General features: G+C 39.1%; 1 protein-coding gene across 1 annotated transcript in view; it reads left to right on the forward strand.

Moving 5' to 3' along the window:
- LOC110164932 (ERC protein 2) overlaps positions 1–22,656 on the forward strand; it is a 149,591-nt gene that overhangs the window by 103,435 nt on the left and 23,500 nt on the right. Inside the window, exons 16-17 of the mRNA XM_055166416.1 lie at positions 1,771–1,932; positions 5,424–5,476. Of these exons, the coding sequence (XP_055022391.1) occupies positions 1,771–1,932; positions 5,424–5,450 (189 nt within the window). The 3' untranslated portion in view covers positions 5,451–5,476. The remainder of the gene's footprint in view (positions 1–1,770; positions 1,933–5,423; positions 5,477–22,656) is intronic.

A 22,656-nucleotide genomic window follows, 5' to 3' on the forward strand; every position in this document is an offset into this window, starting at 1 on the left:
AGTCCCTCCGCTACTCCAGTTTCTAATCTTAATCTATATGTGCGCTCCTCTTTGGCCGCGGCGTCGCGCTTCTCACCTTATCTGTAGTTCTTCTTCAATTAAAACTAATGGCTCACGTCTTTAGTGCTAGCCACATCCTTTCCTGTGATCCCGCCTGGCTCGTTTCCTAACTCATTATAGGCCGGAGTTTCTTATCTCAGCTGCAATGCCCTCAGGCTGATGACTACTGAAACATCTCCTGCTTTTCATCACATGTCGTTCTGTTAATAGTGCTCTTCAGACACAGACAAAACATACTTCCATGTACACATTTATACACAACAAAATGATCACTTGATTGCCTGAAATTTGAATATATATATAAAGTTGATTCATGTAGATGGAATAGTACTTAATGCTACTACTTCAGTTAGATTAAATAAAGCATATGCTGTTTCCTGGTTTCTGTTTTCTTAGTAGTAAATTATAACATACATAGATCATTATTTTGCATTGTGTTAATTGTAAAGTGCAATATTGATCTAAAATGGCTTAATCATAGAAACAGGTTTGAAACTGTAGAACATATACTAGCAGATAGACTCCGCTTCTTCACAGCATTTCACTTTAACACACAGCAGATATTTATTTACATTGACTTCATGGTGTTTTTGAACTCTACATACACATGATACATAGTAAATTTGAGTCTAAAGTTATAATATGTCCCCTGTAAGCAACTGCTAATTTACCATCACATGATGATAATGTCACGTCTACCATTGCTGTCAAGACGACTACTACTACTACTACTAATCCCTAAAACTATCAGTCCTGCTACTGTCATTATCACTCTTTACTCCATATCCAGCTCCCTCACATTCTCTGGGCTTGGGGTCAGTACTTAGGAGAATAAAGCTGAAACTGTCAGTGTTTCTGCACCCACTCCGTCAGCCTCTCTGACAGCTGGCCTCCTTGGATTATGGATGATTGGTAATGTTCGTCAACAGCAGCTTTTATCTAACTAAAAAGCATCGAAGCTGGCAGTTTGACAGGTCACTCCCAGAAAAGTAGGAACACACACAAACAAATGCCATAGTTAGCCTTTTATAGCCTTACAGAAATGCATCTTTAGAAGTCATCAGCAACATCTAAAATGAATGCTACTGTAGCCCTGAGCCAAAACGCCTGTGGTCTTACACAACATGAAACCTTCACTGTTCAGTTGAGGCGTTTTAATCCAATTAGAGGATGATGGGCATTATGGATCCCTTTTGACAGACTTATGATTTTCTCATCTGTCAGACGTGACTGAGTCAGTTTATGAGCTGTCAGAGGTTGTTAGCGGCTCACAGTTTTATCATTGCTTGTGTCTTTCCACACTCCCTGCCCTCATCCAAAAACCTAAATGCATAATCACTCTAAGATGCCATAAACATTTAGACTAAACAAAAACCCTGTGTGAGAACTATGAATAGCTTTTTGAGATGATTCTTTTGAACATGCTGAAAATAATTAATGCAAAGTGTTCTTCTTATTTACTTATACTCATAACCACATATGTGAACCACTTAAATTTACGGCAATGCTATTTTTTCCACATGAAAAAATGTATGAATCATTCTATTGTTGAATTAGAAATATGCAACTGTTCTGTGAAATACATATAATTATGATTTTGGTAATGTTTGTAATGTTATAATTAGCGATTCAATAACATATACTTATTGCATTGTGATGTACAGATATTTGCCATTTTTCCCTGCATTCACATTTTGTTAACTTTTTCAGACACAGAATAGAATGAAGCTGATCTCAGACAACTATGAAGAGGAGCCTCTGCATCCTCAACACCACCTCCACCACTCCCACCATCTGCACTCAGCGAACATGCACCACCGGAGTCTGCCCAGAGGACCTCCACATGCCAACCACCGACCCCACATGGACCAGGTCAGGACTAGGGCTGAGTATTATCAAGAAGTTGCCGATACATACCTCGATACATAGGCCATGATACAATACATACCTTGATACATAGGCCACGATTGTTTGTTTGTTTGTTTTAGTGAGTGAGCTCACATCTCCACAGACCTAACCTGTAACCTGGAATTTTTTGAAAAAAAAAAAAAAATATATATATATATATATATATATATATATATATATATATATATAAAACTAAATGAGTTGTAAATTATCAGGTCCAAGTCTAAGTTATTGTACCCATGTCCAAGTTGCTGGTTATTAATCTAACATAAGTCTAAACCTATTTCAATAACGCCCCAGATGGAGTGCTCCATCTGAGGCTGCATACCATAGCACGAGGATCTAGCACTTTGAGGCATGATCTTGTTTACATAGTTTGCCACATCGCTGCCTTTGCAATCTCACATCCATCCCCTCCATCAGTCAGTTGTGGTTGCACTTAACAGCTCTCAAAATCCCCTTTCTCTGTCTCTTCTCCCTCAGCCCTATGACTTCCTGCCAAATGCGGGTTATTCACATCATTTAGATAAGGCCCCTGAAGCTACGAACTGCCAAATGAGTGTTTTTGATAGATGGCGTTGTTGTGTGAGATTAGTTTATGTATCGTTCACCGTCTTCACTGTCTGAGTATAGCATCCAGACTGCCCCGAGCATTGACTTAATCTGCAAGTATGAAGATGAAAATACAATTGTTGTTATCAGTTGCATGAAGTGTATCACAGGTGTGTACAGATGGTTTAGAGATAGAGACATGTGATCCCATGTTGATACTTGGATGAAACCACTAAAGGGGGGTCTAGGAAGCATGTCAAAGATGATTTTACTATCTTTCCATTAGCAGATGAAGGCTTTTCCATATATAAATGTAACATAAACTCATCACTGTGCTATTGTTGTCAGGGAGCTTGACTGAGGGAGATTCCAAGTCTATAAAGATGAGAAATGTTTGTCTATTGCAATCTCTGTGTGTTTTAACCATTAACCTGTTCTATATATATGTGAGGGGGCATTTAACAAAAACAGATACCTGGGGATTTCCACCTGAGAATGTTCCAAAAAGTGTTGCAGATACATACAGTATTTCTAAGACTTAATTAACAAATCAGCGGCCTTTGTCAGAATTCAAGCCAAACATGCACTGGGAATCCCCTTGTGTTTTAATATACACTGGCACTGAAACTTTCTTATTACATCACAGAATACCTCCAAGGTTGAACAAATTCTTCTAGTAAAGTTAATAATACAAATTGTTATTATTCAGTTATTTATTTTTCTTCTATTGTATTTTTACTGTAAAAACTATCACTACACAATACTTTGAGAAGTTGGTATCTTTTAGCAGCAAGGTCAAAAATAACATCTGTTTTTGTGTGTGAAATGAATATTATACTCCAAATGGACTTGGTTAAATACAAGTGAAATCAATCTAACAATATAACGTTTGATTTTAAGGATTTAATCATGTCTTCCTGCAAGTTCACACTAAATACTGAGACATCTATAGTGCAACTGTGTCACAGCTCATAAAGTGAATATATTTCCTCAATGTAAAGCATATCACTGGATGTTATTGCCTTTTATTGATGAAATCACTCGGTGGATTAGTGAAGATACTCACTGTAAATTACTGCGATCAAAAGAGACTTCAGATAAGTTTGGGAATCAGAAACACATGGAGAATAGTAGACTCCTAAAGTTACATTTAAATATTTATCCATATTAGGAAAGCCATATGCAAAAACCAACAGTCTCTGTACTGTTTGACAGAGGTCACCGAGTCATTTAGCAACGTTTTCCTCATATCTGACCTTTGACCTTTGGAGGAAGTTCATTTGAGATCACAGCCAGGGAGATGTGCATAGGTCAAAGTATCTATCTCATGTCTATTGATTGACAGACCGCGTGTGGCTCAAATTAACCAAGTATCTTTTCCTTCTTTGTGCTTTTGTTGTAGACAGGGTTCCCATGGTCATGGAAATCCTGGAAAAGTCATAGAGATTGAAATTGTCATTTTTCAGGCCTGGAAAAGTCATGGAATTTTGTAAATTCAATGAAAGTTTTGGAAAAGTCATAGAATTTTAGTATCTCTTTCACACAACTACAGCGTTCTGTTAAGTTCTTATTAGGCTATTATGATTATTTCCGAACATATGCACCTTTTGTTTAAAAGAAATGGCAATAAATGCATTGACAGTATTTTACCAAACCATAAGGTGAGTGGAAAGGGTTAACATTTCATATTTAGCTCTAAAAGTATGCTGAATTCTCCACAGGTAGGGTGCTGAAAAAGTCATGGAAAAGTTTAGAAATTTTATCATTGAAAAAGAATGGGAACCCTGTGTAGATATTATTTGTTGTTTATTGTTTTATTAACTTTGTTTTAAAGGTTGTGGTGTGGGTGAACACAAAGTAGAGACAGAATCAGTGGTATCCATTTCAAACAGTTATCAAATGTTTAATTGTTGGTATTTTCTGAAGCTTAGCACATGCCTGCTTCATACATTGTGTGAAGTAACACGTCACTGGCTGGTGTGTGTTTGACCTGGCAGAATAAATGGCTATAGGTCCGGCTTTGTTTACCACACCTGTCACAACCATTTAGCAACAAGTTAGCATTTAGCATCTAGCATGTTTTAGTGAAAGGCCATTATATCGATAGCTTAGCCTCTCTAAGGTGTAGCGTACAGAGTTTACCGAGCCTGTCAAAATCACTCAGTCCAGCCAAAGAATGGACTGGACTGGAGCTTTTTCTGTAACATTAGCAACTGTGCCTTAGTGTAAGATGAGTTTAGCATTACACAGACTACAGTCAGCTGCCAGCTCACGCTAACAATCGTAATGTACGTGTCTGGGTGAATTAGCCTTCTTAATAGCAGCACTCGATCTGCACTGTTTCAATCTCACGGAAATCCCTTGTGTTTAAAGTTATTGGTTTCTAACAATGGTACAATTTCTACTCGAAAGCATTCCTTATGATAGATATCACATATAGGTTTTATGACTGAAAAACATACTGGATTCTTTTGATGCAAACCAGGAGTGTTGGGTCACAGGAAAGGAGATGACACAACCACAGCACGGGCAGATTAAATTCACCATCTCAGCTCTCTGATCAGTGGTACAGAAAGGAGAAAGCATCAAGTGAGTTAGCTGTAGTTTTGGGGATGAATTGTACAGTACAGTCACCTTTTCACATTTTAAGACGCTGCAAATACAGTTCTCCCATGAATTCGTGAGTGAATTTTGGATTACATAGACCTGCATGGTAAAGTAGTAGCATACCATGCCTTGTCCCCTTTATTGACTAACAGATCCACATGGCATATATTAGTAAAATTTGTAAAATTGTGAATGCTTTAACCTGTGATTGCATTCTTTCTAACAAATTCAAAATGGCTTTCTAGTTATATATAAAAGAACATGAGACAATATTTCTTACTTTTTTTCTCTTATAGGATGATGAAGAGGGGATTTGGGCATGACAACCGCTTCCCGTGCACCTTTCATAGTAAGTCGTGGATATTTTCTTATCTTATATATAATACACTGCTCATTTGTACAACCCATTTGCTCCATGTATTTTAATGACCTTTTTGCACAATGGGTTTCTATTGTGGGCTTTGGTGGAAACGTGGATGGCACCACAATAACCACAAAAGTACCCCATTCTGACTGAAGCGGCTGTAATAAGACCTACTCTATTTCCTTTTACATATGAATTTTAGTTGACTTAAGAGCCCCGCAGTTTTATGGCTGTGTTTCTATAGAGCGCTTATGGGCAGGCCTCTTGTTCATATAGTCTTAAGGCTATGCTCTGCACTGCTAGACCTGTACATACTTAGCAGGCTAAAAAGCATGTTTCGGGGCCCAGTGGTGATAAAAACGACAGAGTGAGAAAAACCAGAGATGAACTACTCTGTCTGTCCATGCCCTGCTTTTTCTGTAGTAAACTTTTAGCACTCCACCTCTCCGCCCTGGTGCCAGTGTGTGGGGCACCTAATTACAATAGAACACAGAACAGTTAAGATTTCTTAGGCTGCAAGCTTAAAATGCATAAAATCAAGAATGTGAAGTCATAAACCATAATTCCTGTTTTGGGAGTTTATATTGAGCCCCCCATTGACTTTCAGGATGCTTTTGAATGCACACATGTACATAGAAATAGGAAGGAGCAATAGCCCGAAGCAATCGGTCTCTAAATGTGGTTGGTGTAGCAGCGGGTGTAGGCGGGCATTTCTCTGTCTGCACTCTGAGGTTTTAGCACACGTTTACACATAATTGTTTTAGTACACGGGAACGTAATGTAACGTAACCGAAATATCGTGATAACGTATCGTCAAAAGTCTCACAATAATATCGTGGGCTGTCACAATGTATCGAATCACAAGTTCCTTTGCTTAAATGTATTGTTTTATTGTAAAATACTCGATACAGCAGCCCACGATATCTATACTGTATCATCACAATAAATGATGTAAAATGATGTAAATATTGATATTTCGATATTTTTGGACACCCCTATATTTAAAGGTGCACTGCATAACTTTTTGGTTAAGGGTCCATCACCTGCTTGTTTCTATGGATTTGTCATTGCTCTGCCTGGAATGTTCCACAGTATAACATTAAACAGCTCTACCTTACATTTATTCAATTACAGGTCGTTTTATAGCTCAAAAATGCCTAGAAAAATAGGCATTCTGAGTGGGGTCGCCTCTCCACAGATCTGACCTATAACTTGGTCTGGTTTGGTCTCCACACTGGGAAAAAAAATTAAAAATCTAGGTAAATTAAAATGACTTAAGTTAAGATAATTTTACTTTATTTAAATAGATTCAACTTGGCAACATTATCACCAATGGGTTAAGTGTGTTTTTCTTAATTCAAGCATCATTCGATTGTTTCTTGTTTTAAGTGCAAAAAGTGTAGCAAGATGTATTTTCGTATTTTAAGAATAAAACTTATTCCACTGGCAGATAATTTTACTTGTCAAGTACTGAAATCATGATAAAACTTTCTTAATTCAAGTCATCTTAACTTGGCTAGATGTAGTTTTTTGCAGTGCATGAGGATACATAGGTTTAATGCCATACTTTGAAACATTCCAGACAAAGCATTAACATTTCCATGGAGAAAAGCATTTGACGGGGCCATCCACCAGAAAAGTTACACCTTTAAACCTTTTCATTCATACATTTGCAGCATAGAATCAGAACTGGAAAAAGCAAGGCATTCCTTAAATAGCATAAAGGAAAGACAGTGTGGAGAACAACTATGCATGTGTTGGTGCATTTCAAATTGTAAAGAGAGAGAGAATCAGTTTGAATGGTACTAATAGTTTCCAATGATTCTCATTCCTTGCCCTCAGTAATCCACAGGTGGACCATCACAAACAGATTTTTCTTCTAACCTCAATGACTTAGTGAGTCGTGCACTCTGGCTTCATGCAGCTTTTAGGATTAGTAGGCTTCATGCAAATTTGTAAGCAAATAGTTTGTTTTTTTTGCAGCAATTACATCAATTTGTTCACGTTTAGTCATCATTTTTGCAAGTAAAAGAGCATTTGAGAGCGCTGAAGTGCCCCACATATAGTTGTCTCTAATCCGGTCCATGTGTGCGGAGAATGCGGCAGTGTCAGGATTCACCGTAATGAAACAGACCACACTGCCCCCTTTCTCTGTCTCTCTTTCCACTTCCACATAGTTTTTTTCTTTCCTCCTCTTCATTAATGTATACTCCTTCAAGGTAGTTGGACCAGTGACTAGTCTACTGGCCCACTATCTCCAATCAGATACAGCGACCGCACGTGTGTGTATCCGTCGCCATGTATTAGTGCGTCTTATCCAGATCTAATATAATAAGCCGGGGACATTAGCCTTTAGCACAAAGTGGTGTTGTGGCTAGCCATATCAGCGCTGCTCATCTATCCGCCCATGTTATTCTGGTGGTGTAAAACGTGAGCACAGCTAGCCATTATTAGCCGGACGCTATGGGGGAACAGATGGGAGCTATTTAGCAGTATGTAGCTACAGCGCAATAAAGCCTGACCAAAGCCTTATATCCTGTCCCTGAATGAGATCTCCTAATGTGAACAAACAGAGATGACAGCACAGATAGACAAATAGGCCACAATCCCTGTCTGTGGGCAAGTGTCTCTTATGGGCTGCTCTTCCTATTGCTGATTCACAGGGCCCAACAGGCATCCACCTCAGCCACTGTTGAACTGACAATAATGGATCCAAGCTGCCTGTCATTTTGAATATCTGAAATAGTTGTCCAACAATGTCAGTTATCTTATTAAAATAACTTGTAATTAGAAACTGTCTTCATATATTAATGAATTACCAGACTATTGAAAACATAATGCCTCCATCTGACAGATTTGACATAGGCTACATGACATTACGGTACATGTTACATGATATTATGCTATTTTCTGATCCATCCATCCATTTTCTTTCACTTATCCGGGGCCCAGGTCACAGGGGCAGCAGTCTAAGCAGGGACTCCTATACTTCCTTCACCTTGGACACTTCCTCCAGCTCCTTCAGGGGGACCCCAAGGTGAGAGACATAGTTCCTCCAGCATGTCCTGGGTCTTCCCTGGGTGAAGCGTCCAGGAGAGATTACCTAAAACTCATGACCATAGGTGAGGGGAGGAATGTAGATTTAGCGGTAAATCAAGAGCCTTTCTGCTCAGCTCCCTCTTCACAATAGTCCAACAGAGTGACCTCATCACTGCAGATGCTGCACTGATTTGCCTGTCAATCTCACACTCCATCCTCCTCTCACTTGTGAACAAGACCCGAGATACTTGAACTCCTCCACTTGAGGCAGGGACTCTCCACCCACCCAGAGAAGGCAAGCCACCTTTTTCTGGTTGAGAACCATGGCCTAGGATTTGGAGGAGGTGATCTTCATCCCAGCCACTTCACACTCAGCTGCAAACACTCGGTTTGCTATTTTCTGAGCTATGTTATAATGTTGTTTCCTCATCACAAACAGTCCTGGAGTTGTGTTTTGTTTCATTCACACATGTTAAACACACATGCACACTGCATATTTAGGCCAGGTTCTTCTCTCAGTGCCCTGGAATTGCCAGTCTCTACTAATCTGAAGGTTAAAGCAGCTGTTAACTTAAAAACTACCACTACATGGCATCACAAGGTGGAAGAGAGGATTTTGAGCTTTGGAGATGTAGACAGATTTCGACTAAGATTCCTTAAACATGTGTGAATGAAACAAAACACAACTTCAGGTAAGTTTTTGAAGAGGTAACAAGATTATAACATGGCTTTAAGATCTCAATTGTCAATTTGGTGTAATATAAGACCTTTAACCATGCTACTTGAATTGTATTTTGATCTCCAGAACTAGCCTACTTTTTTTCCTGTCCTATCCATGTTAGCGCCCCACTCTTACATGACCAAAACCTGGGTCTTTCCTATGGACAACCTTGATTCCCAATGGAGGCTGTACTTTGCGCTCCATAAAAGCAAAGTGCTGAGTTGAAATTGGCAAGTTCAAGTGGTGCACGTCCAGGTGTTGACTTGGACTGGTTAGCTATGGTTGTGTTCAGGCGGATGCTGTGCTCTGATTGGCTCTTTGTGGTTGTGTATATGTCCTGCTGTTGATTACTAAGGTTTTGTTTACCCTCTTGGCCTCCCAGACTCGCCTCTAATGAAATAAGAATGTCCTTTTGGAGAGCACAAGTGGAGGGGGAAGCGCAGAGTGCACCAGGCCAAAAGGAGCATTTCAGGGGGAAGAGGTTTTCTGGAAACATTATGCTTTTATCCCACCGTGAAGTTATTTGTACTGAATGAAGCAAGGAGAGGCTCAGAGGCTTTCCAAGTGGGGGACAGAAATATGTTTGCATTTGGGAGTGTAGAGTGCCCAGGATTCTTCTGCCTGTGCCATGTTTGTGCTGAATATACAAATAGCAGAGTTGTTTTTTTCCCTGGTAGCATTAGATTCTCACAAGAGAACATCAGATATCTCAGCTGCTTATGTATTTTGCTAAGTTATAATGTCGGTAATGTGCCTTGTGCCTTGTTGGTTTAGTTCTGCTTCTGACTCATTGCCCATAGCCACTATATTATCAGACATCATCTGAACAGGACCTGACCTGACAATAAAAATGCTCATTTCTATAGAGCTACTTAATTATATTATTTTAATATAATGCTTTGTGATGATTCATTTAAAATCCCCAAATGAATATTGTTAATTTTATTTATTTATTTATATTTTTTACCATTTTTGTAAGTTGTTGCATTGGAAAAAGTGAACAGGATTCAAATATGCTTAGTTGCACCACCCTAATTGCTTTAGGCATACAGACATACATTTTGTCAAAATACATATACTAAACAAAAAGAAGATACAAGTAAGTATAATTAAGTGTAAAAAGTGAGTGCCCCTGTTACTAGACCCTTGGCACTGGTTTATCAATACTCTCCCTGTATGTTTACCCATGGGACTCCTCTCACGTATGTTTGAACAAGGTCACGCTGAAGCTCTTTGGAGATCAATGAAGCGCTGCACTGAGGTCACACAAGGTGTCTGACCAAAGCCATCCTTCAGTTTAGCTGTCAGCATCATCAGACTGTGGGGTCAAAGGTTATACCACAAGGTTATACATGCATGGAGAGAAGTCAATAACACTGTAACACCTCAACACAGCCAGAAATCAGAAGTCGTGTTTATGTTGAAAATGTGATTTAGAGACTCATTGTATTAATTCTGTACAGAGTATTAAATGTACATTACTTACTTTCACAAAGCCTCAATTTAAGTGCAGTGGAAGAAAATATGTGCTTACATAGCACTTTTACATTACAAAGTTCAGATAGATAGATTTAAGATTTAAAATAAAATAAATTTCAGGGCAATCTGTTCACACCAGACAGTTTTTTTTTTCCAATATGCAGTTTGAATGCAAGATAAGGTTGTACATGTTCACGTGTGAACAGGTGAGAAATTGCATTCGTGTCTCTCCCAATCCTCTCATCTGCCTATACAAGCAGAGAGGATGTGTCATATTTTGCTTGTTGCATTGTTTGTCAGTTGACCATAAACACTGTTGTTAGAGGCACACATGATACTTTTCAAGTGTGTAACTAAATGAATCCGATGAAGTTGCTTTGTCATTGTCCTCGTGCAAAGATAGACAGGACCCAGAGCGGCAGAGGGGGAGGAAGAGGAGAAGGGAGGATGTAACGAAGAGTACTGTGGTGAGAGTCAGGCAGGTTAGTTCTTGCTTCTTCTGTGGTTTCCTTGAAGTTGTCTGAAGGATATCACAGTGTAGACTCCTGATGCACGGATCATAGGGCTGTTGTCTGAGTAAGCCCCCTGACTCCACCCACCACACACTCATTACAGACGCTAACAAGGCCCCACACACATGCTGCTCGTGCAAAGCTGCAATGTAAAGGGACTTAATTATTGAGTGTGAAGATTACAGGTATCAGGTCTTCTTCATCAGTGTTAAATCATGCAAGAAGAATGTGCATGTTTGCTCTCATTTTATGGAATTAAATCCTAATTAGGCACCACATACAATACCATCTAACTGCACCTGTAAAACCCTAGTTATGTAACATAGTTGACAATTATCCCGTGCATGATTATGAAATGCGTGATTTTTTTTTTTTTTTTTTTTTCAAACATAAAAGTACTTAGATTTCTCTGAGGTCATTGAGAGGTAAAATAATAATAATAATAATAATAATAATAATACAATTTGCTTCAGATTTAGGAGTGGCCAAAGGACACACAAAACTCTTGTTGAAAACCAGTGCTGAGACTGAGAACTCTTTTACAAGGATGACCTGGCCAAGAGGTCAGCAGCACATGTCAAAAGCATTATGAAATAGCTCTACACTAATTACCTTACCAAAGACATTTTGTCGAAGTAACATAAAAACTAGTAAAACACTAAAATATATTTTCTAATTTTTTTTTTTTTAAAAAAGCACTATTGCCCGAAGCAAAACTGAAATGCCTTTGTGGAGGTCTGGTTTCACCACATTAACTTCTCTTCTCTGCTATACCTTATCTGACTTTGCCCTGGTCTGATAATGATATGAACATTGTAATCATTTTCACACTATTTCCTTCACACATTCCAGGGTGGTGGATGTCCATAGGCTGAAATAGTTTTGTGAACCATCTTGTCCTCCCCTTTCTGTCTCAACATGCCAGGTGTAATTCATTCAAGTCTGTAAACTCCTTTCTTTGCAAAAAAAAAAAAAAAGCTCCATAAATCTGTTCATATTTTTCACTTTTTCCTTCTTGATACTGATCTTTACATTACGCCGCACAAACACACAGAATAGATATTATAAAAACAGCTCAGTGATAGGACCAAAAGATTAAATGATTTGCTCTCCTCCTCCAGGATGTGTAGGTGAGTGCAAGAGGTAAAAGACATATATATAGTGATCCTGACAGGATTATAGCAGTGTTTTGTGAGATTATGGAGATGGCAGCACACAAAGGTCTTCCCCCGAGGAGACACTTGCACCTGGGAAGACACAGCCGCATGTTTGGCTTAAGCCTGGAGCTGAGGCTTCAGTGTGAATGGAGCGCTCAGCCCGTCCTATCCCTGTTCAGGATGGATTACAAACCAAAGAGAAAGTCTCACATCCACAAAGGCCCTCAGTGATGGTGGGAGGTACAGGGATTTAGAGAGGGGTGAAAGAGAAGCACACTGTATTATCTCTAAATATTTTATTTTGCGCAGTCTTCTCTTGCTGTAAGTTATGGTTATGGGAGATGAGCTCTCACAGTGATCATTTCAACAAGTCACTTGTGCTTTGGACTCAAGTCTGCTGCAACTAAAGCTTATGTTGATAATTGCTTCATCCTGCAGATCTTTCTTTCTTTCCCGTAATTGTTTAGTTACTAGGATAGCGAAATATCCATGAAGAGGAGAATTTTTACACAATTTTACTAAGATGAAACTAAAAGATGCCACTTGAGGACATTTTCATTTTATATACTGTATATATATATATATGTATATATATATTTTTTTTCCATACAAACTGTCACACTTGGTATGTATTCAAGTTTGTGTATAAATAAGGAAAAGGATTATTTGATTACTAAAATAGATTGAAAAAAGAGACTGAATGATATATCAGTTAGCTGATATATTGGGCCCATATTTGCACTTTTTGTGTCGGCCTTAAATCTCCAGCAGAGGCTGATATTTAGTTTGGCCCACCGGCAGCTAAATACACATAAAGCTTTATAAAAATAGCAGTATTGGAGTGCTGCACTGGATCCAAACGTACAAAAACAGGTGCTCATCGGACCAGGGGGCTTGGATTCTTGTAGAGATAAAGAGGGATGGCAGAGGCACTCTGATTTGCAGTGTATTTAATGGTGGTCATGCCAACGGGTTTCAACTATGCTTAGAAAGTAGTCTACACGTATAGCTTTAGTACATTTTAGAGGGTACTGCAAAAATTACTACAGTTTGTGCTAAAACAGGGTTGTGGATGAGTTTGTACCAAATTCAAATTAGATCATTTGGGAAAAATTACCAGCCCTTCATAGCTCCCAAAAAATATCGGCAGAGTTTATCGACCATCAAGTTCTCTGGATTATAAACCGTCTCTATCGGCATCGGCCATGAACAAAAAAACAATCTCTAATTGGAAACATAACAAAACAATAGTACTTGGATTTTGTATGTGCACTTTAGAGAATTACATTGCACAGTAAAAACAAGTATTGAGGATTTTCTTTGATGCAGATAAAATATGAATCCAACTTAGATGGTCAAAAAAAAAATATTGATTTTAGTTTAATGGTAGTGACTGAATTGTGAAATTATGTTGTTTATTTCCTTGGCAAAAAATCTTGAGTTTTGAAGAATAATAAAATCCTGTTTACTCTTGTTCAGGTCAATATTGCAACACCAGCCTTTCAATAACCATCTTTGAACTGCCAGTCAACATTAGGAGTCACTAATTAGGCCTTGTATAACACTAGGTCGCACTTTATGTCTCACGCTAGCAAACATCAGTGCTTCCAGAGAGCTTGTAAAAAAACAAGTTTATAAAGTCAACAAATAGAACTGAGCTATTTGTCAAAACAGTTCATCCAAGAAGATGTTTTCCTTACACTCAACAGATCTGATGCCATCCAACTGTCGATAGAAAATGTGGTTGTTGATGCATTTGTTCAAAGTTTGGCACATTGACCTACTGCTACAGGGTTCTTATTAACCCAACTTGTTAAATGACTTAAAGGATGTTTTAAAAATAAACATCTACCTCTGAAGCTTTGACACGTCAAAAAAACAAAGTTGCAACAAAAGAAGTAGGTCAACAAAGGTATCTAAAAATCACTGGATTTTACAGTTAAATCGGTCCATGAGCCAACATGCAGTCTGTTCAGCTCACATGTATTTATTCTCAAAGTGAAATTACAGTTGTGTCTTGTTTTGTCAGCACCTACCACAGTTTGTTTATCTGGTTATGGAATACTTTATTGATCACTCGTGAGCAAAATTAATTATTTGCATTTGACCCATCCTTCAACAAGTGCCGCTGCAACCTGTCAACAGTCTGCTACTGCTACAGCGCTCAGGGACCATCTCCAGAACTGGAGCTAGGCTTGGTTGGGAACATCTTAGGTGTAGGTTTGTATCTATGGTGTATGTTTTTGGTTCATGGGGGAAACCAGAGGCCCGGGAGGAAACACACCCAGACTCTGTACAGAGATGCCTGTGCTAGTCACTCAGTCACCATGCGTCCTTCACTTGTTCTGAAAAAGCAAATTCAATTGTTGTACCTTTACTGTGTCATGAAAAAAAAAAAAAAAAAACTCACCCAGTACATTATTGCTGAGCCTTTGGTCAACCTAAACCAGAGGGAATCTGACTGTATCAAAAATTATTGGTTTGTGCCCTCAGATCTCACACAAATTCCAAAGTTGTAAACAAAGGCAAAAGTTTATATTCTGTATATGTAAAGCACTACTTTGATCAAAATGCTTGTCCAGTGCTTCCTTCCGACTGAATTCTCCAGTGAAACCTTATAGTTTTATTCCCCGTGCAGTGCCTCTGTCATTAGATCAGTCCAGACAACCAGATTAGCACTGGAACTGCCCTGTGTCAGTCACATTCTGCCTACTGTACATAATCCTCACATCAAACCAATGACCTTCACAGTCACGTTCATTTCTCCACGCCACATCATACTCTCATAAGAGCAGTGAGACCTGCACATTATCTGAGGCCTGCGAAAAACCACACCTGTAAGATGACATTCAGCAAAGGATTATAGTCCATGTAAGACCCTCCTTAGTTTACAGAGCCACAGCCAAAAGGGGATCTACAGGCAGCATGGACGCACAGCGGGCACACACACACATACACACAGGAGCTGTTGTAACACAAGTGTAGCTGGTGTGAGGTGCTCTCTCTCACACTCCTGTCCCTGTGTTCTCTGCTCCTAACTTGTAATGCTTTTTTTTTTTTTGCTCTAGACCAATAAGGGCTTGTCTTTTTCAGAAAGCGGTTTTCTTACACACTGGCATCCTTTTGCGATTCAGTCCCTGTTAAGCTTTACTTAATTAACACAGTGGAATAAGTATTTCTGTATGGAAATTGAATGTTTACTTTGTGTATGTGCAGGTTTTCACTGGTAGTTCCATGATTACCACTAAAGTACAGTAAGGTCTCATCCAATTCTGACCAATTGAGCTAAAATTAAATATTCATGCAGATAAAGTTTTTATTATTATTATTATTATTATTTTATTGTTGCATTAGAATAAGACATCATGTTTTGATATTGAGCTACTTTATTTTCTTTAAAAACAAAAGCATAGTCCAGGATATGCCTGATATCATCCTGTACGCAAAGTATTCTCACTCGATTCTTCTTCTCTACTCAACATTAAACGTATCCTATTGTCATTTTTCTATAAACATGATTCTTTGCTTTGCTTCTTTCCTCTTCATCGATACTCAGACGCCCATTCTATCTGTGAGTGAAGACAGCTTTTTTGGCTTTTCTTGTGCTAAAGGGCCACGGTCAGGACCTCTGAAGAAGCTGCTGTATTTGGGTCACACCAACTGAATGCAAACGTCTTTTTCAAATCCTGACTCTAGGGGTTTTCTGGGTCTGGAGAGGATTCGTATTGGAATGTGTTCTGATTGGGTTAGACAGCGATCCTTCTCTGATTGGTTGTTTATCCCTGGGCCTCCACTTTGGGGGTTACTTTGAATCAGCGGATCTTCAACGGTGACTCTTGATTTGTCTGTTTCTTTTCTTCTGGTGCTCTCTCTCCATCTCAGTGTCTTGTTGAGTGCCACTGGCTGTGTGTTTGATGTGAGTGTGTTTGACGGACTAAAGCAAAACCAGCAGTGAGTAGGCTGCTCTGTTCTCCGGATACGCATCCAGATTCATAAGGTTATTTTTTATTACAACAGACAATTAATGAGTTTTGGGGTAAAAATAATGTTGTGAGGGGTAAACTTTGTGTGTATTGTTGGCTTCCGTCCACATGCATTTTCTTCATAGTTTCTGTCTAAGGAAAACAGAGCATACTCTTTTCTCCAGGCTTGAAACTGGCACAAGCACTGTAATGCAATATCTGATATTGTTTTCTGTTTCTTACTATTTCTAGGCATAGAGCTTTTATTTTGATATAGTTAATATAGTTTTTCTAGTACTTACCATTGAATAATTACATCATTAGTATATCATAATAAACTATAATACTGAACATGTTTAATAACAGGAACAGGTCCATTGCACCCAAAAGGCCCACCTTTTCATAATGGCACAAGCAGCACATTTTTATTTTTTAAAAGTGACTACTGAACATTATAGAATACTACATTTATGACCTGGAGTCTAAATTTTTCTAGTAATTGCAACAAAGTACATTATTGTGGGCGGGGATAGGGGTTTGGTGGAAACAGAAATATCCTGAGCACTCAAGCATCAAATGCTGGATTACTCAAACACGCACGAATAAATCAAAATACAACTCTGAGTAAACACAGTCATAACATAGTTAAAAGCTTAGTTTTGCATAATACTGGGTTCCCATGGTCAGGGAAATCCTGGTAGAGTCATGGAAATTGCACATGTCATTTTCCAGGTCTGGAAAAGTCATGGAATTTTGTAAATTCAATGAAAGTTTTGAAGAAGTCATGGAATTTTAATATCTCTTTCACACAATTACAGTGTTCTGTTAAGTTCTCATTAGGCTAGTATGATTATTTTCGAATGTATGCACCTTTTGTTTAAAAGAGATGACAATAAATGCACCAACAGTATTTTGAATGTTAAAAAACTATAATACCAAACCATAAGGTGAGTGGAAAGGGTTAACATTTCATATTTAGCCCTAAAAGTATGATAAATTTTGCACATGTACGGTGCTGTAAAGTCATGGTAAATTCACTTTAGGTCATGGAAAAGTTTTGAAATTTTGTCACTGAAAAAGAGTGGGAACCCTGACTTTACTTTACAGTAGTTAATTTGAAGGTACGTAACCACCAATATAATAGGAACAAGAATGTTAGCGTAGTGTATACAGTAAAACCATCAACCAGCGCTTGTTCAGTAATACCTGTCTCTACAGAAGTGACTACATTCCTCACTTGTTACAAAACTATTTACTCTAAGAATCCTTGAAGTAGAGTTAAAATGTGGTTTTATGATCAGTTCCTCTTATACAGTCTTAGGCTTTATCTGGATCAAAGTTAACACCAGTCATCAATAGGTCCCATTGTACATTCGCTCCGGTGCAGTATCCTAACAGGAGTGGCCTACAGCTCGTGAGGGTGTGTACCAGCCCTGCAGCCATGGGATTATCTGCTGTGCTGGGTGGTCCCCCTCCCTCTGCACCTGAGTCTGGAGGTGCTCACACACTGAATCAGGAATGCAAAGGATGATTGTAGCTATAGCTTTAAGTTTGATTTCTGAAAATATTATACTTTCCACGGAGGACTAAACGTATTCTTTGAGACTGGTATAAAGCTGTCTTATTGGTGTACGGACCCACGTTGAATTTGTAACACCAACCCTGTAAATATGCTCTGCTGGAGACCTTACATTTCTGCGCTGTGACTAGTATGTGAAAACTGTGGTTGTATTATGCTGCGGTCAGACCAGAACTGGCATGAAGAAATGTACTCGCTCACTGTGGCAAACAGCGGGTGGGACAGGAAACGTGCGGGCAGGAGTATGGGGCAGCCAGCTACATCAGCATTCCTCCTGAACAAGATTGGAGATTAGTCTGCAGCATCATGTTTGAAGAGTTCATTTATCTAATATGAGCCCTATTCTGACTACAAATGTATATAGGATATGTCTGTTCAAATGATTTTACTGAACAAATCTTGTAATCCAGGTGTCATAAAGTAAATTACAAATCCTGCAAGATTTGACATGTTCAAACACATGTATAAACACAGAAGTACCAGGAAAGCATGCTCAACCACTGAAACACTGGCTTTATCTTGCAATGCAAGATACAGTGATTTATTATATTCTGCATTTGACCCATCCTTCAGTGCTGCTGGGGAAACCTGTCAGGAGTACCCAGCAAACGAAGGCTACTCCTCGAGACCCATCTTCATATCTTGATTTAGGGTTGATCAAGATTTCTTTAGCTGGAATATTTTTTCTTGCAGTGCAGAAGTCAAACTTGACATATTTTCAACTTTGAACTTATTATTGTCCCAAAGGGAAACAGAAGTTATGTCAACAGAAAACACTTTACATTCATTCACACTGCTCTGAGTCACCACACCAATAATGACCTGTTCCACAGTTTCTTCTTTACTCACTCATGCTTTGCCCTTTTATTGGATTTATTATTAGATGCAATCCTAATGATTACAAATTTCAGAGGACAGGCCAGAGTTTTGTCACTACAGTAATGCTAGCAACAACTAGCATGCTAACAGCCCATTTCCTGGTTTGCAGAGGAAGTTTACCCATTAGAAACTAATCCAATATATCTTTCCTGGGACAAAACAAATATTATTTTGTTACATTTACCAATGACTAAGCAGGGATAATTCTAAATCTCAAAGAGTCTGTATATCTGTTTTGCACTTGTTGCTCCCATATACACATGGAGAAAGTGCGCACATGTTCCCCATAAGCCTTGGACAGGTAGTGTGACAGCAGTGGAGCGCTCTGAGCTGCTGTAGTGATGTGAGGGCAGTCAATGTAAACACACTGTCACACACATAAACATGGACCCTCTCCGGTTTCACTGCACACTGGGACCAAACGCAGCCCGCTCATATAAAGAATGTATTTGTGTAATTTGTTTATGTGAGATTCCCGGGCCCTAATGGGGAAATGGCTTTCTCTGCATCAGCCTACACCTGAGTTCAATTTCACTAGCTCTCTCACAGACAGATCATAAAGATGGCATACCACAGTCAGTGCAATCTGTCTCTCTCCTCTGCTTTTCATTTTAATTTCTCCCCTCTCTCGCTCCACTGCATTCTTCATAGCCCTCTGTAACTTTAATTCTCTCCTTCATCACTGACTCGATGAATTATGCCGTCCATAGAAATATGTGAAGCAATACTGAGTAACAGGTAAGTTAGGACTGCTTTCTGAGTGCGATTCTCAGGCTTGTTATGACATCTGTGTTTTAAAGGGATGTTTTGTAGCTATAAGCATTAAGTAAGTCATCTTATTTGTTTGCATTTTCTAGGAAGGAATTCGCAAACAGGCACAAAAAATGTGACACATAGCCCATAGCTGTGAGAAATCGCTCCTAATTAGTACAAGCTCCCAGCCAATAAAGCTAGTCTGCTGGCATGAACAGCAGCATATGTGTTGACATATGTTTGAGTCAGCCTGAAACAGTGTCCAGGAATCAAACAGCAAATCACTTATCAGTCAAAGTGTTTTGTGATCTTTCTCCCTTTACTGTTGTGCAGCCAACTGTATGCTCGAAGTGTTGATCTGCACAGCTCCTCAGACATGTGTTTAGCAGAGGCCTAGCTTCAGCCTGCACCGCACTGCAAATGAGCACAAGTGCAGGCTGGAGAACAAGACCCAAACATATGTTTGCTGTGTTTTGCCTTCTAATTACTTATATACATAGTTATTTCTCTCACACAGTGTGTGTCAGGTGTATGCGTCTGGCTGTTGTAACGCTGAGCTTTGTGTCTGGCTTTGGTGAGCTGCACAGCAGGCATTCCATTCAAGCTTACGCTGATGACTTGGTAATAACAAGGCTCAGTCATAATTTGTTTGTGTGTATGTTTGTCTGTGTCTATGAATGTGTGTGTCACTTTCAGAGAAACCACAGCAGTATGTTTACACAAAAGACCACACCTGAAAACGTATGACAAAGTATCCTCTTATCAAAGGACCATTGTCTTTTCTTGAAGCCGCTGTGATGCACTCAGTCTTAAGATCAAATCTTACCATGTTTGCTCATGGTTTGTTTAAGTGCACTCGTAAGACATAACACATACGGCACATGTTTTTAAAACCTCTGATCTGCTCCTCTCAAAATAATAAAATTGTTGTTTTGATGGCTGTAATTGTGATTATTTTTCAAAGGAAACGAATGGGCCCCTAATGCATCCAAAAAGTACTTTATGATAACCTAAAGCCAGGTAGACTTGAGCAGGCGTCCATAATAAGCCCCTCTCAGCCTCTGGACAGGCTTTTTCACTCACTCCTTCATAACTGAGCTGTACTACAGAGGGCTTTCTAAAGTTACAAGTTAGCTCTCTTCCATACCGATAGGCCCCATTGATCTAATGGGAGCTTTTAGAGTGTATTAAACATAGAAACCACCTACTGAGAGCATACTTCTCTCCACAGCAGGCCTCACAGGGCTTTGCCAGATCAGCTAAGGCCCTGCCAGTGCAGTGTCTGCAGCCAAATGGTGAGTCCAGTCCCACACAGAGCACAGATCAGAGCACAGATCAGAGCCAGCCTTGGCCTTATCAGTGATGTCAGCTGTTGTGTTAGCTTTACCAGCTCTGCTTTCCCTTATCCAGCTATTAAACACACACATTATGTTTTAATCGATACAGGAAAAAGTCATGGAACGATTAGGTTTTGTTTATCTTGGATTCATGTAAGAAATTCAAATTTTCTGACTCTTGAGGTTGCACAGATGGGGGACTTTCTGTTTGTATGGCCACATGCATGATGCCCTCTGTGTGATTGTGCAGATCTGTGTGGGAGGGTGATTGAGGTAACATACCATGACTTTATCATAAGCAGAAACAATATTAACAACTGCTGAAAGATGTTTTGAGGGCATTTCTCGGATTCCTTTTTGGCAAAAGAAAAATAGGAAGGGATGAGAGGGTGCGGGGGATTCGGGGGTGGTCAACAGCGTAATGAATGTCTGTGGATATTTGTGTGGTTTGCTCTACAATGGTCACTGTAAGCTCTTTGCTAAATTCAGGAAGTGGTGCTTGACTGACTCTTCCTTTGTGTTTGTCATACAGTGTCACACGTGTATACAGGAGCACATACTTGTTTGCTTTTCTTGCCAAGTAAAAATGCTTTCTTCTCCTGGTGGCTGGCTTTGGTGTGAGCTGATGAGTGTGCAGGTTGTATGCATGTGTATGGGCGTGTGGGGGGACAGAGAGAGTGCTCGCCTGCTAAACCCAGGGTCTTGGCTGAGTGCACTTGTAAAGGCACAGGTTGACAGAGAGGATTGAGCCTGTCATCTCCAGGATTAGGTTAAATGAGTGAGATTGACAGACAAGACAACATTGGACACTCGCAACACACGCATTCTTCAGACGGTGTAAAATATTCTATTCAGGTAATTAAATCAAGGTGGTGTATCAAAGTTATGTGTTATGTCCAAGTTCAGGTGCGTGTAAGCAGGCAGTTCCATCATTGCAGCACAGTGATAAAAGAATAACGTGGTATTAGCTGTACAAACGCTGCACTCACACTCGCATTTATGTAGTTTGTTCTGCAGAGTGTCGTGACTATCAAAAAAACATTACATTTTATGTTTGTTTAAAAATATTACAATTATTATCCTGGATTAAGCATACAATACGTGGCATGTGAAAAATACACGAAATAGAAGAAATGTCAAAGATTACAGCATTTGAGATTAGACAAGTGGCTCCCGCTCTATCTCACAATGGTAATTATGTAGACTATCCCTGGATTTAAACTCTAATCTTTCACAGTATAGGCTTCTGGTGGGGGTTAGCACTTGGTTGGTTCATTGGAGATGATCTTGCTTTGCCTGGAATGTGGAGTATGGATTTAAATTTTTTATCATGTATTTATTCAGTTACTATTATTTTTATTACCTAAAAATACCACTTGTGAGTGGCTGTTCCTTTCAAAAATGCCCATTCTTTTCAATTGAGAACTAGTGAAAAATCTTTAAATATTACCATATTTTTCAGACTATTAGGTACTCCAGATTGTAAGGCGCAATATCAGTAATGTTGAATTTTCTTGTCTATTTTCATACAAGAAGCAGACCGGATTATATGGCGCATTAAGGAAAACAAACCGACAACACTTGAGACTTATAATTTAGCCCAGGCATCCACAATCCACTAGCAGATTGTGGCGTAATTCGCCCGGCATTTGCCTCCCTGTCTTGTTGAATGTGTACTATGAATGTGAATGTTGGTGGACAATTTAAGTTTGTTTTTTATTTCCTATGAGGAGGACTTAAATATACA

Source organism: Boleophthalmus pectinirostris, unplaced genomic scaffold (genome assembly GCF_026225935.1).
Source record: "Boleophthalmus pectinirostris isolate CB_2022bp ecotype Guang Dong unplaced genomic scaffold, ASM2622593v1 HiC_scaffold_8, whole genome shotgun sequence".
NCBI lineage: Eukaryota > Metazoa > Chordata > Actinopteri > Gobiiformes > Gobiidae > Boleophthalmus > Boleophthalmus pectinirostris.